This window comes from Acanthisitta chloris, unplaced genomic scaffold (assembly GCF_000695815.1).
Source record: "Acanthisitta chloris isolate BGI_N310 unplaced genomic scaffold, ASM69581v1 scaffold37416, whole genome shotgun sequence".
Taxonomy (NCBI): domain Eukaryota; kingdom Metazoa; phylum Chordata; class Aves; order Passeriformes; family Acanthisittidae; genus Acanthisitta; species Acanthisitta chloris.
Window position 1 is genome coordinate 15,533 of NW_008680404.1, and position 15,343 is coordinate 30,875.

General features: G+C 49.0%; 1 protein-coding gene across 1 annotated transcript; it reads right to left on the reverse strand.

The window, feature by feature from the left end:
• Positions 1–617: 617 nt before the first annotated feature.
• NOS2 (nitric oxide synthase 2, inducible) lies at positions 618–15,134 on the reverse strand. Its single transcript, XM_009077691.1, is given in 27 exon segments — positions 618–719; positions 1,256–1,450; positions 2,088–2,236; positions 2,527–2,648; positions 3,050–3,137; positions 3,445–3,560; positions 3,562–3,641; positions 4,413–4,576; positions 5,175–5,353; positions 5,752–5,830; positions 6,202–6,334; positions 6,778–6,952; positions 7,047–7,096; positions 7,252–7,356; positions 7,595–7,739; positions 8,031–8,113; positions 8,444–8,638; positions 9,195–9,296; positions 9,604–9,778; positions 10,289–10,428; positions 10,836–10,977; positions 11,074–11,165; positions 11,555–11,717; positions 13,516–13,664; positions 13,755–13,877; positions 14,288–14,384; positions 15,028–15,134. Coding segments are annotated over 27 exon segments (3,450 nt in total).
• Between the last annotated feature and the right edge of the window lie 209 nt (positions 15,135–15,343).

A 15,343-nucleotide genomic window follows, 5' to 3' on the forward strand; every position in this document is an offset into this window, starting at 1 on the left:
CGTTGGTCTCAACGTAAAGGAAGTTTTTATTACAAACAAATCAAGTAACCAGAGCACAGGATTCAAAGGGACAAAGTGCTTTGGAAGTTGTGGAACCTTCCTGCCATAGGCTCTGTAACAGCAGCTCAGGTTTGTGTCCCTGAATCACACAAGCAGAGGCTGAGCCTGCACACATGAGCAGGAGTTTCACTCGGTCCCTGCTGTGGCCACACAGTGCCCAGGGACACAGCCCAGGCACTGCTGCCAAGTGAGGCCTATGTGCCAGTAAACCAATCTGATATAAATAAGTTCACAAACAGTACATTTCAAAAAAGATTCCAGCTCTAGCTCACACAGTACAAAACTCTGTATTTTCCCTGTATTTACAAAAAATACCAGATTTATACCAGCACAGACAGTATTAAAAAAAATAATTTGCATTTCCACTATTAAGATAATCTATTAGAGTGTCAGAATAAATAGCAACAAAAGTTCAATTTAATATTGTTCTTAATTCAGGCTGAGGTTTGAGAGTCAAATCCTACAATCCTGTACATATTCTTGATTGAACATGTGCAAGAAAGAGAATTTGACTCCTTTTTTTTTTTTGCAAATAACAACAAATGTGCAAGCATTGCCTAAAACAGTAGTGGATTTGTTGAACTCGTGGATTGCAAAGCATTTTTGGCTTCATGTGGGAACAGAGCCCCAAATATATCTTCATGGTATCGCTTTTGGCTCTGCAAAAAACCAGACAGGAAACTCAAGAGATGAATGAGGAGCTCCAGGTCCTCCTTGCCTAACCAAAAGGCCTTTTGCCTCTGCAGGAGTGGTTACTGCCAATGGCTGGGGCACAGGGAATAGTGCTCCAGGACCAGTTCTGGTAGCAGAAGGGCCCTAAAGAGCAGCAGCCCCAGGCACTGTGTTCTCAGGGATGAGCTCACTGAGTTCCCAACCTCACTCTCCTCTGCTGGTGCAATAAAGTCTTACACTCCTGATGTTCCTTACACTGCCAAGCCGATCAGGGCCCACAGGGAGACCCTGGGCAGGTGCAGGAGAAGGGCAGCAGGAGTCACTCTCACGCCCAGACCGAAGAGAAGCTGTGTTTGCAGTCACACTGGGGGACTAAGGTGGCCACTTAGAGCTTTGTTCCCCGTGAATTCTGCTGCAGAGGAGCCCAGGGCAGCCCACAGGGTCCTGAGTGTGGCTTTGCAGGCCTCTGTCCCCCTCCCCTGGAGCACTGACTGGAGAGAATGTCCTGTGTGTCAGAGCTTACCTTCAGCTGGAAGAAATACTCCTCTGCCTGCTGCTCACTGAGCTCCAGTGTCCTGCAGAACATCTCCTTCAGCGCCAGCGCGACGTCCTTGGCCATGCGCACGTCCCCGCACACGTACACGTGTCCCTCCTCCCTGTGCACCAGGTCACACACCTGGGACTCCAGTGTGCTTTGGAGAATGTCTTGAACATAGACCTTAGAAAGAGAAAAGGATCATCAGTCTCTTAAAAGCTGCTTTGGCTCAATGTGGGTGTGTGCAGAAAGGCTCTAAATGCCCCATCGGGTTCAGCTGCTGCACCACAGCACCAAAAAGTGTCTCCATCCTGCCTTGATGAGCCCCAGACCTGGGGGCTGGGCCTGCCCTCCATTCAACTAGAGGAGATGAAGAATCTGCCCAAGTCTCCTAAGCTGCCAGGAGAGCTAACAAGGGGATAGCACAAGTGCTGTTGTTTTGGCCAGTCAAGATTTCCTCTAAGTAAAATGAATTTCATGGTCACTGTGCCACTGAAGTGGAGACAAATGGCCAAAGCAACTCAATTCTAACTCAAACCCTGCTAAATCTAAGGTTTCTGAAAATGTTCCAGTTTCTAGTTTCCAGGCTGTTTGCCCTGGAAGTGCCTCTCTCTGTGGCACTGAGGGGTTCCATTTACACAGTTTGCTTGTGCAGGAGAGCACAGTTAGCTTCTCCTTCACCTCCTGCCACCTGCTCACAACACACTGAAACAAAATGCTAACAACTTTTAAAGAACATTGTCAAACAGAGTCCAGATTTTAACTTGAGGGATGATTCTGGAAGGTGCTATCCCCTAAAGGACAAAGGAACCAGCCTTACTTTAGCCTGGCCAGGCAGTCTGGAGTAAGCTGTGTAGACTTCCTTCAGGACTCCCTTCCTCTTCATCTCCGCAGTTTCTTCCTTGTAGATGTGATCCAGGTCTGGCTGTCGGCAGCCGAACAGCAACGTCATGTCACCTCCTCTGATCCCTGAAACCAGGAAAGTGTTTGCCTGAGTGCCTGGGGCAGCCACTGACCCTCAGGAGCTACAGGGACACGGGCTGTGCCCCCCAGGTCACCAAACCCCTCAGGACCACCGGAGTGGGCTCTGGTGGGATGAGTGAGCTGATCCAGTGCAGTGCCAATCACCCTGGGGGTGCCAGGTCTCTGGGGTTCCTTGGCTGATGTTTGTGGTGTCTCCAGCTGCAGAGCTCTGTTTGAAGCACTGGGATGTCCCTGCTGCCAACTGTGTTGCCCCCCCCGGCAGTGCCCAGAGCTACCTCTCTGCTCCAGGTCGTAGAGCCGCTGCAGCCAGAAGCTCCTGAAGGGAGCAATCCCTGTTCCCGCCCCGATCAGAATGCAGGGCTTGGATGGCTCCTCTGGGAGATGGAATTCATCAGCACTGGAATGCAAAAACATGCTAATTAGAGATCAGTTCCTGGCTGGTCTCAGTGTGTCTCCTGGGTGGCTCTGGGCAGCACAGCCCAAGCCCCAGTTTGAAAGCAGCAATGGGGCTGAGCTGGGTCAGTGCTCCCTGTTCCCCTGGTGTGCCACACTCTGAGAGCCTGAGCTGGCAGAGGGGATGAGCCGACTGGGCGTGGGGTCAGATGAACACAATTTTACTCAACACGAGGCAAAGGATCTCATCCCTGGAAGACAGGAATTGCCTCTCTTCTCAGACCCAGCTATTGCAACTTGCACTCACCAGTCCCTTGAAAATGCGCAAAGACAAACGCACTGACACAGCTGAACTCAGAGGGTTTGGGGGTTGATTTCCCCTTTTCCTGCCATGCCCTCACTGACCTGCGTATGAAGCATGGAACTGTGTCCTCCAGGGCTGCTGTACTCAGCCACGTGCTGCAGACTCCGTGGTGCAGAGGCCCTTCCCCGCCTGTCAGAGCACAGCACAACACCTCTGTCAGCACCCAGAGCTCTCCGGTTTGACAGAGCACAGCTCATCCTTACAATTACAGGTTTCCAATAGCTGCATGCCTGGCAGTGATTGGTAACACAAGGATGCACTGGTGATGGGTCTCAGCAAGTCCTGGCCCTGTGCACACCTGCCCTGCACTGTGCTCTCCCGCACGGGGCACAATGCACCCGTTTTGTTACAGAGCAGGCAGCCACAGGCCACAGGCCTTTCCTGAGCCACAGGGCACCATTCAATGCAGAGAAAAATGAAAACCACAGTCCATTACCTCTTGTCCTGTAGTTTACGACTGCAACTGTCAGATGGATCTCTCTGGCTGTCATGTCACAGGAGGAGCTGACAGAGTAGTACCTGGGCTTCAGAAAGGGCAGCTGAGTCAGAGTCCTCGGCAGAGGGAAACTCCTCCAGGACCTCCAGGATGTTTGGGCTGTTGTAGAACTTCCATTTATTGTATTCCTCTGTGCTCTGAAAGCCAAAGGGCATCACCACCATGTCAGCAGGTCGTGCTGAGCTCAGGAGAGCAGGGAGATTTCAAATGCCCCTTATAAATAAGACTCCTGCTTTACATTCCATTAGACATGCAAGCAAAGCTACGGAGAGTTCTCAAAACTTTGCCAAGGCCAATTCTGGGGCTTCCTAAGAAACTGCCAATTTTTTACAACACAAGTACAGAATCCCCACTATAACCTTCTCAGACACATCACCCCTCTTTCAGGGAGGTGAGAAACTGAAGCAGGACCTGTTTCTCAGCTCCCTGTTATGGAGCCTCCACCAAACTGTGCAGGCCCAGGTCCTGATCCCCACGCACCCTGTCTGAGCCCAGGGGAGGAGCCAGTATTTCCCACACCCAGGAGTCATTGGGTGCCCCAAGCCTCATCCCTCTTACTCCCACAGCACCAAATTCTCTGACAAAAAACACCAATCAGCTCTTCTCCACCTGCAAACTAACTGCAAGGTCTTTTATGGGTGTCTCACCACAAACCACCACGAGGCAAGAGCACCAAGCAGGGAGAGTGACCCACCCAGAGCCACACAGGAAACACATCTGAAGAAGTGTCTCACTTCCCACACCCAAGCTGAGCCTCAAGGCCTCCCTTTCTGTCTCTGTGCTTGGCTGTCCAAGCACACTGAACATGTGACAGAGGCAGAAGACTCCACCACCAGCACTACACCTTTTGCTGCAGAGTGGAAGGGCATCCCAGGGCCTTCAAACAAAAGTCCAGCCCCAAGGCTTACCTGGCACAGCACTTCCAGCCTCTCTTTGTCTCCTTCCGCCGTCACCAGCTGTGACAGCTTTTTCAGCAGTTGCTGTGAGGGTGGAGTAGTGATATCAAGCAAGTATGTCAAAGCCTCAGGGAGAGTGCAGGCTGGGAGCTTTTTGTCACTTGTCCAGTAGCCACCTGGAAATGAGGGAAATAAAAGGACTCTTGGCAATTCCCACAGTTTTTGACAGCTGTGGAGCCCTGCAGAACTCAGTGTCCTTCAAAATACACCTTCAGGTCTAGAGCACAGGGTCCTTTGAAAGAGGTTAATGTGAGGTTTGGAACAGGGAGGATCTGATGTAGAGAACTGCAGGACAACAGAACACTTGGAAGTTAACATCCTTTCATTTGAGGAAACCACCTCTCTGTGTGCCAGAATGCATGATTCAGCAAATAGTTCCCACTAAAACAGGAAAGATGATCAGGACATGTAAGTCTAAGTTAGGACTCTGACATGATTAATTTATTTGCAGTCAATGGCCAATTCAGCATCTGAACGACACACAGTGTCACCTTGGGTACCTCTGCAGAGCCTGGGGCAGCCACCACAGCTGCCAGAGTTACAGAACAGTGAGAATACAAATCGAGAATGCTAATAACTAGCAGCAGCAACAAAATCCTACTGGGCCTTAAGGAAAGGGTCACAGAATCAAACTCAGTTGACCAAAGCTCTTAGGAATGTTAGAGAAATCTGTCCAACACCCTCTGCTATTTTGGGTGAAAAGACCCAACTTACCACCAGTGCAGGTCTCAAGCCTGATGGTCTGGTCAGCTGGAGGGGCATCCCTGACACGTGCTATGATGCCCTGGACCAGTTCTGGCTGGTTGCCTGGGAAAATCCCGACGTGTTCCCCAGGCAGGTAGCTCACTTCCTGTGTAGTCTCACAGCAGAGTTTGACCAGAAGGGTAACACGACTGGGGAGAGAAGAAACCGCCGAGACAGATCTCGATTACACGGACAGGACTTCCCTGGAGTTGCACAAGGAGGGAACAGATCTGCTGTGGCAGTTGGCATTGGCTCCTGGTGTTCAGCACCAAATGCCAGACCAGCTCAGGACTTCACAGAGACTTGCACAAACCAGAGTGCAGCTATCAGAAGCACTTGTGTCCCAACAAACCAGTGCTCAAGTGCTGCCTGGTCTGTCCAGTACAGAACATACATGCCTGCACTCAGCACTGCAGACTGCACAGCTCACAGCTCTGCCAAGGATGATCCCTGAACAGCTGCAGGTTGTTTATGACCAGACATTTCAGATGTTTCAGACTTTAGCGAAATGTAGTATTGCAGTATTTGAAAGAATGAGGTGTCATACCTGGACTTTGAACTTTGGAGATTTTGCCTGGATTTCAGCTTCATGGGAATGACATCCTTGGCATGAATGCTCGCAAGAGCTGGTGAGAAAAGAGGACATGACTCAGGGCAGCTCTCTGGTGAGGTTTGTTTAACATGCAGACAGGAACTGCACCACACTGGCCCTGGGCCGCGATGGCCGATCCGCTGGCTGTGTGTGCTCTGTTCCCTGGCTAAAGGCAGCTCAGCCCAGCTTCTGGTCCTCTGGGGCTGTCAAAATATGTTAGTTTTGGTGTTACTGGGCTGGAAAAGATAATCTATGCCATGTAAACCAATGGTTTTTTCTCTGACCACTGTACTTCGTTACATGCACTCCACCACGCAGCAGGGCCAAGAGTTCTTCTGAAACCCTTCACAGTTCAGCCTCGCCTGAAGCAGCAAGGGCGGAGGGAGGGGAAGGTGGGAGCAATACCTTTAGCCAGGTCCATGGGCTGAGAGTCATGCACTATCCTGTAGCTGGCAGGATCCCAGCTTTCCTCCGAGGTACAGACCTCAGGCAGCTGAATGCTGTGTCTCCCACGGATGTTGAAAATGTCACAGGCAATCTAGAAAAAACCCACAAAACTAAGGCTATTTACACTAAAATACAAAACCAGTTCTTAGCATTGTCATGATCCTAACAAGGAGCTTTCAGTGCCACAGATTGCTGAGTTCAGTGGTGTTACACGGGTGCAGCGAGTTCAGTCAGGTTCCTCTTCTACCCAGCAGAGCTAAAAACAGATCTACTGCAACCAAGTCTGGTATTGGATGCTACCACCCTTGTTCATACCGGGCACTCCATCGCCCGGGAGGGTTCATGGAACTTCACGTGAACATCAGAAAAGGACAGAAAATGGGCCCAGTTCCCTCTGCGGCTTAGGCAGGCAGGAGGGAGAAGCAGAGTCCACAGACATCCAGGTGGTTGCTTCCTTCATTTCCCCCCATTTTCATGGGAAGCTAGTGAATACTGAACTGGAATGCCTGAACCAAAACACAAGCTGTGTGTCACCTGGAAAGCACTGATGGCCCAGGTGCGGAAAGCTTCCTCCTGCCCGCTGAGCTCGTCCCCTTCCCCGACCGGCGCGAGCCGCGACGCCCCGAGCTGGGCCAGCTTCTGGTCAATGGCATGAGCAAAGGCACAGAACTCTGGGTACATGCTGGACCCCAGACCAAACACAGCATATCTGCAGGAGGACAGAAAAATAGATCACTGTCTTGTGCTACATGAAAAGCAAAAGGACTCGATCACATGCAAAGCAAACAGCGAAGTATTTTTACCTGATTTTCTTTCCAAGTGCTTTCAGTGCGAGCAAGGAGTTCTTCAAGGTCTGCACAAAAATGCATAACTTCAGGTTAGAAAAACACCCTGATTTAAAACAGAAGGGAGAACTGATCCATATCTTACTCAAAGACATGAGACAAATGAAAGGTCTTTGGTCTCAGTCTTTGAGTTGAGCCTCGTGTGCCCTGAGGTGAACATTACCTTTCCGTTACCTGGAGAGTCTCCATTGCCAAAAGTGCTAGTAACCACCAGGAGAAGTGTTTCCTTTTCCAGGTCACAAATGTTGTACTCATCCATGCACAGGACCTGGAAGGAATAAAGCTCATGAGACATTGCCAGCAGACATAAGAACTAGTGCTGGAGATCTCTGACGTCGGAGGAACACTGACCAAACGTACAAGGCATTGTGCTAAATGAACACAATATCAACACTGCAGTCCAACCTGTGTTACTGGACATTCAAAGTGCAGGCTGGGAGAATGAAAAGGTTTGCAGAAGCCAAACTTCTTTCTGCATACAGTGTGGATGATTGACACTTGCTCACCTTGGTGCTGAAGGCACAGTTGAACAAGCTGCACAGGCTGTGCGCGAGGGTTTCTGACTTCCCTGTCTCTGTGGCATAGATCACCGTGGCCTTGGCCCTGGTGGCCATTGCCTGTCGCATGAGTGAAGATGCAAAGAGCACAGCCCTGGGGAAACATCAGTCACATCTCATTTCTGATACAGCTGCACCGATCCACATTGGTTCACAATCCAGCTAGGAAAGCCTGATCTGAGCATGGCTCTTCCCTGGAAGGTGGTTCAGAAGAACAGCCCTGAACCCTTGGATAGGGATGTTGCCTCAGTGTGGGCAGGGAAGGCTATGACTCAAACAACTCATGTGTACTGTAATAATTTTTCATTTTTGTTTTTTAAAATAGAACAGAAACATGACAAGAACAGAATAGCTGGACATGAAGACTCTTATTTGAACAACTTACTTTGCCAAGATGCTAAACTTGATCACTTTTTTGTTTGGCCTCCGGGTCTCATCCTGCCACACATGTGTTTTCCATGCATCCACCTTTGAAAACAACAGGTAAGTTTCAGGTAAGAAATGCAAAACAGCAAGCAGACAATTTGTGTATCTCTGAAGTGCCTGACCAAAGAGAGTCTGGACATACAACCCACTGAGTACAAACATGTGATCAGCCTCTGCAGCATTAAACTGCATTTTACTTCAAGGCACAGAACCCAACAGAGCTGACAGCACCTTCCACAAGAGCTCCTGACTGCAACTCCTGCATCTCTCAGTGAACTTTCATTGCCTCAGTGTGTGGCCTATCAGCCAGACTCCTTCAGGTCTGCCCTGCCACAGTGTCTCTGGAGTCGGTGTTTGTTTGATGATGTGTACCTGGTAGTAATAGAAGGGAGTGAGGACATAGTTCAACATCTCCTGGTGGAAGACAGGAGTTATGCTGCCCGAGATGGGCGGCACAATCCACACCCAGTCGGCCGGGCAGCCGCCCCGCGAGCGGTACTCGCTCTGCAGGTGCTTCAGGAACGACTCGGACGCAGAGTGGTGATCCATGATAGTCACGTTCTGCTTCTGGAGCAATTGCAAAAGGAAAGACATTCATCCAGGAGCCTGTCCTGCTCTTCTACCTGATGTGGCTAAAGCAATCCTCCTGCTTTGGTCAATACTTCAAGGACTTTACTCCACCCTGGGAAATAAAGACTATCAGCAGCTCCCGCCGAGATACAAATTGTGGCACAGGTCGTTGATTAAGGACTCAGATCTTTCCTGCACCATCAGCATTTTACCCCTCCAGCAATGGGAGTGCATGCAAAGACTCTGATTCACTTTCACCCACTTTTGATATCGTCATGATAAGTTAATTAAACTGCAATTGAAGATAAAATACATTAATCCAATAGCTTTGCACAGGTTTTGACCCTTAGAAAACTATGTTAAAAGGATGAAAACTCTTGCCCTTAACTTCTTTTTCTCTCCCTTCTGCCTTCACCTGAGAGGAAACATGGATTCCTCTCAGGTGTAAATCAAGAATAACTCTACTGGGATCCCAGTGTAATCTCTACTGAGCTCTGGGCAAAAGGGACAGGCAGTGCCAGTGACTCTCCACATCCCACAGGTGCTGACTTACCTGGAAGCTGTGGAGCACAGCCACGTTGATCTCTACAACAGCTCGGTCCTTCCATAAGGATGACAGCTTATTTGTCTCCAGCCCCATTCTCCTCCCAACCTCCTACGTGTGAATGAGAGAGAGGAAAGCAAAAGGAACTTAGAACCCATGATTTCTCCACCACATCACCTAAACATGCAGGAAGAGGAGTGCAGAAGGGGGAAAAGTCAGTTTGAGGCTGGGGAAAGTGAGGGCAGCACAAACACCTGAGACTGAAGGCAAACTCAGATTCTGGAGTTTTGGTTCCAGTTTCGTGAGGCATGGAGTGGTTCTCTCCCACCCCAGCAAACACTGAGTGTGTCTTTCCAAAACTGTTCCCCACCAAGCACATTCCCTTTGCAGCCCAGCCCACTGCCCTCCAGCAGGTTACCTTCAGGATGTTGTATCTCTGCACGTCACAGAAGTCCCTCACCCCTATCTCTGTGCCCATGTACCAGCCGTTGAAGGGACATGCGGTGAACTCCAGCCCTCCCACCTCCAGCAGCATGCTGGCCACAGCAGGCAGGGCATACCACTTCAGATCCAGCTCCTTGAACCACTCATACCTGTCCAACAAAGCAGTGTGACTTAGCATTTATGTGCCTTTTCCTCCTTTAGGTGATAACCAGAGAAGCCCAGGAAGGTAACAATTCCAGGAGAATGACCCACAGAGGAGAGTCTGCAGAAGCTCACAGCAGAACCATGTTAGAGTGCTGCAATCTGCAGGCCAGTCCCAAAACAACCAAGAAGAAAAACCCAGAGAAAAAGGCACTGAACACTGTTGTGAGTGCAGTCATATTTCACATGTGCATTTCCCTGCCATAATGATGACTTTTAAAATCCTAGATGTGATTGAAATGTAGATTGGGAAAGAAAGATTTCCAGCAAAACTGCTCTTGGTTTCCTTAATTTAAATCCCATTTCATTGTTCTAACAGGCATTTTATCTTTCAGGACAATTTACCATCACTTCACCCTGACAAAGAACTCATAAAGCGACTGCCGCAGGCTCAGGCCAATAACCTGCCAAGGTGAGGCAGAGGCAAAAATGCAATTATCTAAGTCTCGTGTGCTTACTTTGGGTGCTCCATTGGCACTTCGAGGACAATTTCTGGAGGCAATTCAAATATTTCTGGGTCTTGGCCGTTCGCTTGGAGCACCAGTGGCAGCACATCAAAGCGACCGTATTTCGGCTGCCACCCGAGCTCGATGCACAACTGCAAAAACACAAAGTGCATTTGGGGTTTTTTAGGCTGCCCCTGCAGATCTGAAGACAAAATTTTAACCCTCTAAAACATGCCGAGGTAAATTCTAAGTGATAAAGGTTATCCTTCCCATTCAAACAGTGTTGAGACATGTTGTTGGGGTACTGGTTGTGTCCCTGGCTGTGTCCCCTGACAGGGGAGATTAGCTCACCCTGTTCTGAGATGGAGTGGAACACTGTTATACCAGCACTGTTAGAAACTATTGCTCCAACCTGCAGCAAGAGCCTGTGGGGCAGAACATCCCACTCCCTCCTCTCCTCCCTACCACTCTGCATGAACACACAAGGGAAAGCCCAGGGGATGGGTCGGCCAGGACAGGAAGGGACTGCCCTGCTGGATTTGGGGCTTTGGGATTGCACCTGTGTGAACTCCACGGTGGCAGGGTCCCCAAGGACAGACCCATCTGGCATTTGGTACCCAGCGTAGCGGATCAGCTGGCTGTTCCACACGCGGAAATCGTGTTTGCCGTCAGTCCTCTGCGGGAACACCGTGATGGCTGATCTGCCCAGAGAGACAGCACGTCAAACACACTCTCTTCATCAAGGCACGACTTGCTGCCAACTTTTGCTGTTTGACATTAAAACTGAAGAGACCTACCTGATATTCCCGTTGTTTGTGGCATACTGAACATGACGACAGATATGCTCAAACATCTCCTGGGCTGTTTTGCAGTCCCGTGCGTCAAACACCTGCATGTTCCAACAGAAACCACAAGAAAAGTCATCTTGAAACACCACTGCAAGCTTGTTTTTTTTCCTAGGTGTTTAAGGAAAGGAAAGACTGTAGCTCCACCAGGAAGGGCTCATTTTTATAGCCCTTATAGGGATCATTTTCACACCTAACAATCCTCCAAGTCCAAAACATGCACCTGGTTCCACGGCACACCTGGTTCCTACGCTCACACTCCTACGTGTTTTCACCCAGCTGTGAGGCAGAGAACTACAAATAAAATGATCTGATGATGTGAGCAGGACTACTCCACAGGAGAAGCAATGGCATGTTTTGCCAAAGCAAGGGACATTCTGCAGATTCACAGCACATGACTATTTGGCCCATGACATCTAGATCCACAGCTTACCTGGAGATTGGACCACTGGATTCTCCCAATACACCTGGGTGCATTCCTCCAGGCCTGTTTGGCACCAAATATCAGCTCATCCTCTGTCAGATGGTAGGTTCCTGTTGTTTGTATCTCCTTGGTCACTGCTTCCAGTCGGTCCTGGTGTTCCTTTACTTTTAGCCTTTTGAACAGAAAACAGCCGTGAAAAGAAACAATGAGGATTTCATGTCTTAGAACTGATTCAAAGTGAATACATTCTTTTCCTGTTTGAGGCCAAGAATATCACAGACATTGCTGAAGCCATAAAGCTTCTGAATTCCCTTCGGCATGAGGAGACTCCACTCCCATCGTCAGTTACCTGCCAGAGTGCAGGTGAGCACATTTCCAGAGAGGACATTCACATCCATGTAGGCTGAGATACGAAAAGTTGGGATAAACACAGAGGAACCTGTGCCTGTTATCAGTCTACACTCTCTGCATGCAGACAGAGATGACTCTACCCTTCATGAGCCTCCATGGCCTCAGGGAGCAGAGATTTCACTGTGCCTCAGGTGGAGAAGGCACCGTCACTGTCGCCCACCTTCCCCACCACACCCCACTCCTGCCCCCAGAGCTCAGCTGTCACCTAGTGCAGCTGCCTGGGGCTGGCAGCTTTACCAAAAAGCAGGAGGGGTTCTAGGTAAAGGGCTGAGTTAACTCCACAGGACTCTGAGTGAGAACTGCTGAGGAAAATTGCTCCTGGCCTCAGGATCTGGGACCTGCACCTATGGAGTGCAAATGCTCAATGGCCTCAAGAAGAGACTAACACACTAGAAATTCAAGTAGTGACACCATCCTTTCATGTGCATGGACTGGTCATAAGCTTTTCTGTGTAAGCTTTCGTTTAAATTTGGATTTTCCAGATTAATTAGGAAAAAAATTGTCAATGGCAAGCAGATGAAGAGCAGAGAGCAGGCTAGCTTCAGGCCAGGGGGAGGATAGCAGTGGCTGTGCTCCCAAAGTTCCACCATTTGCACAGGGCACAGCTCTTCTGAGCAAAGTAAGTAGGATTTTCATTCCTAAAAGGAAGTGCTGAGCAATTCCTTTGCCAGGGGAACCAGCTCTAAAATTCTTTAGTTTGATAACAGAGAGTGAAGTCAAAACATGAGAAAATACTTATCACAGCACAGACAAAAATTGTTTTGTTGGCTTACAGGCAGAATGAAAACAGCCTGCACTGTCTGAGAGTTTTCACATTTTCAGAAGGATGAAAGATCAAGGACAAGCATGTAAGATAGTGTAAATCAACGTGATCAAACAGCCACAAGCAGAGACACAGAGATGTGCAAATGCAATATGCTGGCGAGCACAGTCTGTGTTTAAGTCAGGGACCTTCAGAGGGACCCAGAGGGAAGGAACTCTTCTTTGTAGAAGAGTTCAAAGTGTCTAAAGAAGTGGCCATTATGTGCCAAGTCTCTTTGAGAGCAAACACTGAATTGTTGTTTGAAAGTTCACCATGTGCAATGTCAGTGCAACTCTCAGACCTCAAGCAGCAGTTCCTGCACCACGGCCCTTTTTGAGAAAACACAAACCTCTTCCCTGAAGACAGAGCACCCTCTCAGTGTGCTCAGTGAGCTACTGCTGACAGCACAGAGCAAGGGTGAGAGGCAAGATTGGCCTTCCAATCTTTGGCTAAAGCCTTGAGAGGAACACAGAGAAAAGATACTTGGAACAGCACAAACAAAATGCATTGCCCACAGTATTCACATCTGAGGCTGATTCGAGTGGAACTAATCCCAGCCAAGGCCAAGACAGGAGAGTCCTCAGTGTACTGAGCATAGCACACTCCAAAGGGATGGAGCTGAGGAACTCACTCTGTGTATTTTTGGATGCATGTAGCAGGACAGTTACCAGCAGCTGTGAAGAGCCAAATGCCCAGAGCCTCACAGACTGGCAGGTAGAGGGGCTTTACACCAGAAAGGAAGGAGAAGTTGGCTTACTCTTTCAAGGAGCTGTAGTACTGCTTGAGGAAGTCTGTGGCCTGAGGTAAAAGGTCTTCCACTGGCACTGGCCCATCTCTGGTACCTTTCACCAGGCCCTTTGTGGCCATGAGTGCCCCTTGGCAGGCTTTGGTCCGGCAGCTGATCACCTGAAAACCAAGAAAACGTCAAAACCCAATTTTGCACTCTGCATCTTTTCAATGTTCTGAAAAGTCCCTGGTCAGATTTGCATGAATCACCTCCTTTGCTGTCAGGTGTAGTGTGTCGAGAAAGCTGGATCCATTTTCCAAGTTTCTTACTCTTACATGTCCTGGACATCCTGATATCTGCTTTGGAATTTTGATACCATTTTGGGGGAGATTCTGGACAGAGAAAAGACACAAATGCATACTGTCGTCAGACTTATTAAATATCTCTAAGCTTCATTTTAAACTTCATTTGATCATGAAAATGCTACAGATTAAACTCTAGGTATTAGGTATAAATGTGACCTGCTCCAACAGGAGACAACCTGAGAGACAGGGCAGGTTTGTTCCTGCAGGCTGCGTTTCCAAAGGTGAAATCAGGCACCCCAGTCCCCCTGGGGTCACCTCTTCCCTTAAGGCTTTCCAACACTCCTTTTCAGTCAGAAAAGATCTTTCACCCAAAGATCTCCTGCAGTCCTAACCTCCTGCAACCACAGTCAGGGCTCCCAAGAGAACTTTGAGCAGTTTGAGCAGCAAGCACCACCCAAGCAAGCTGTTACTGTCAAACAAGGATGCTTGGAACACACCTCTCCAGCCTCACTGGCCTTTGCTGACGATGCGATCAGCGGCATCTCATTCTGCTTCTTGCTCAGCTCATGCAATTTGGCATCATCCTTTTCTGGACTTTTGAGAGAGAAGGAAAAATGCTTAGTTTTCATAAGTTTTGCCTTCAACATCAGGGGGGAGATGCTCAGAGCTGTCTCTAAGGGACACATTGAGTCCACAAGCCAAGTGGTCATGGCAGTGTGAGGGGAGGAGTGGGCTAGGAGTAAAGCTATAGGATCACCCTCTCCAGAGCACTGTGTGGGAAGGAAAACAACAGATAGGAAACCTAAGTGACAGCCTGGAGACTGAGAAATGGAAGATGCATGTGCAGCTTACGTTATACAGTGTCTTGCATGAATTGGATCACAGAAATACTTTACCACACTAATTACAGCATAAATAACCAGTGCTGATTTGCACAGCATGCTCATGCCTCCTGAGCCCCAGAGTACATGGACCCAGTGCAACACACCAAATAAATTTAGAACTGTGAAAGAGACAGCAAGATGGTTTATACCCTTGGTGAGCGTACAACTTAGGTACAGGAGTTTAATGTTCACTGCCAAGTTGCACCGCCCAGGGACTCCCAGGGACAATGCTCTTCAGTTAGTATCAGTGCTCTGGAAACACACTGCAGCCTTCTCCAGAGCCCACACCAGCTCACATCTCCCCTTTCCAAGTGAAAGATAATCTATGAGAGCATGAAAAGCAAGGGGCTTACCTACGGATCTTCCTGCTTTTCTCCACGTTGTTGTTGATGTCCTTCTTGGCGCCGTAGCGGCTCCGGGCAGCATGGGGCTTGAACACGAACTGCCAGGGGCACAGCATCTTCTGGGCTTTGCTTGTGGTTTCCTTCACAGCGCTGAAACCTTGTATGGTGTGATGTGGGAACACTTCTGAGGACAGAAAAAGCTCAGCAAGGTCACTTTTTACCCAAGAGGGTAACTCCCTTTCACATCACTCAGAAACTCATCACACTAATCTAACTAACATCCTGTTTTTAACAGGAAAATTGCTTACTTGTAGTGACAGTAAAA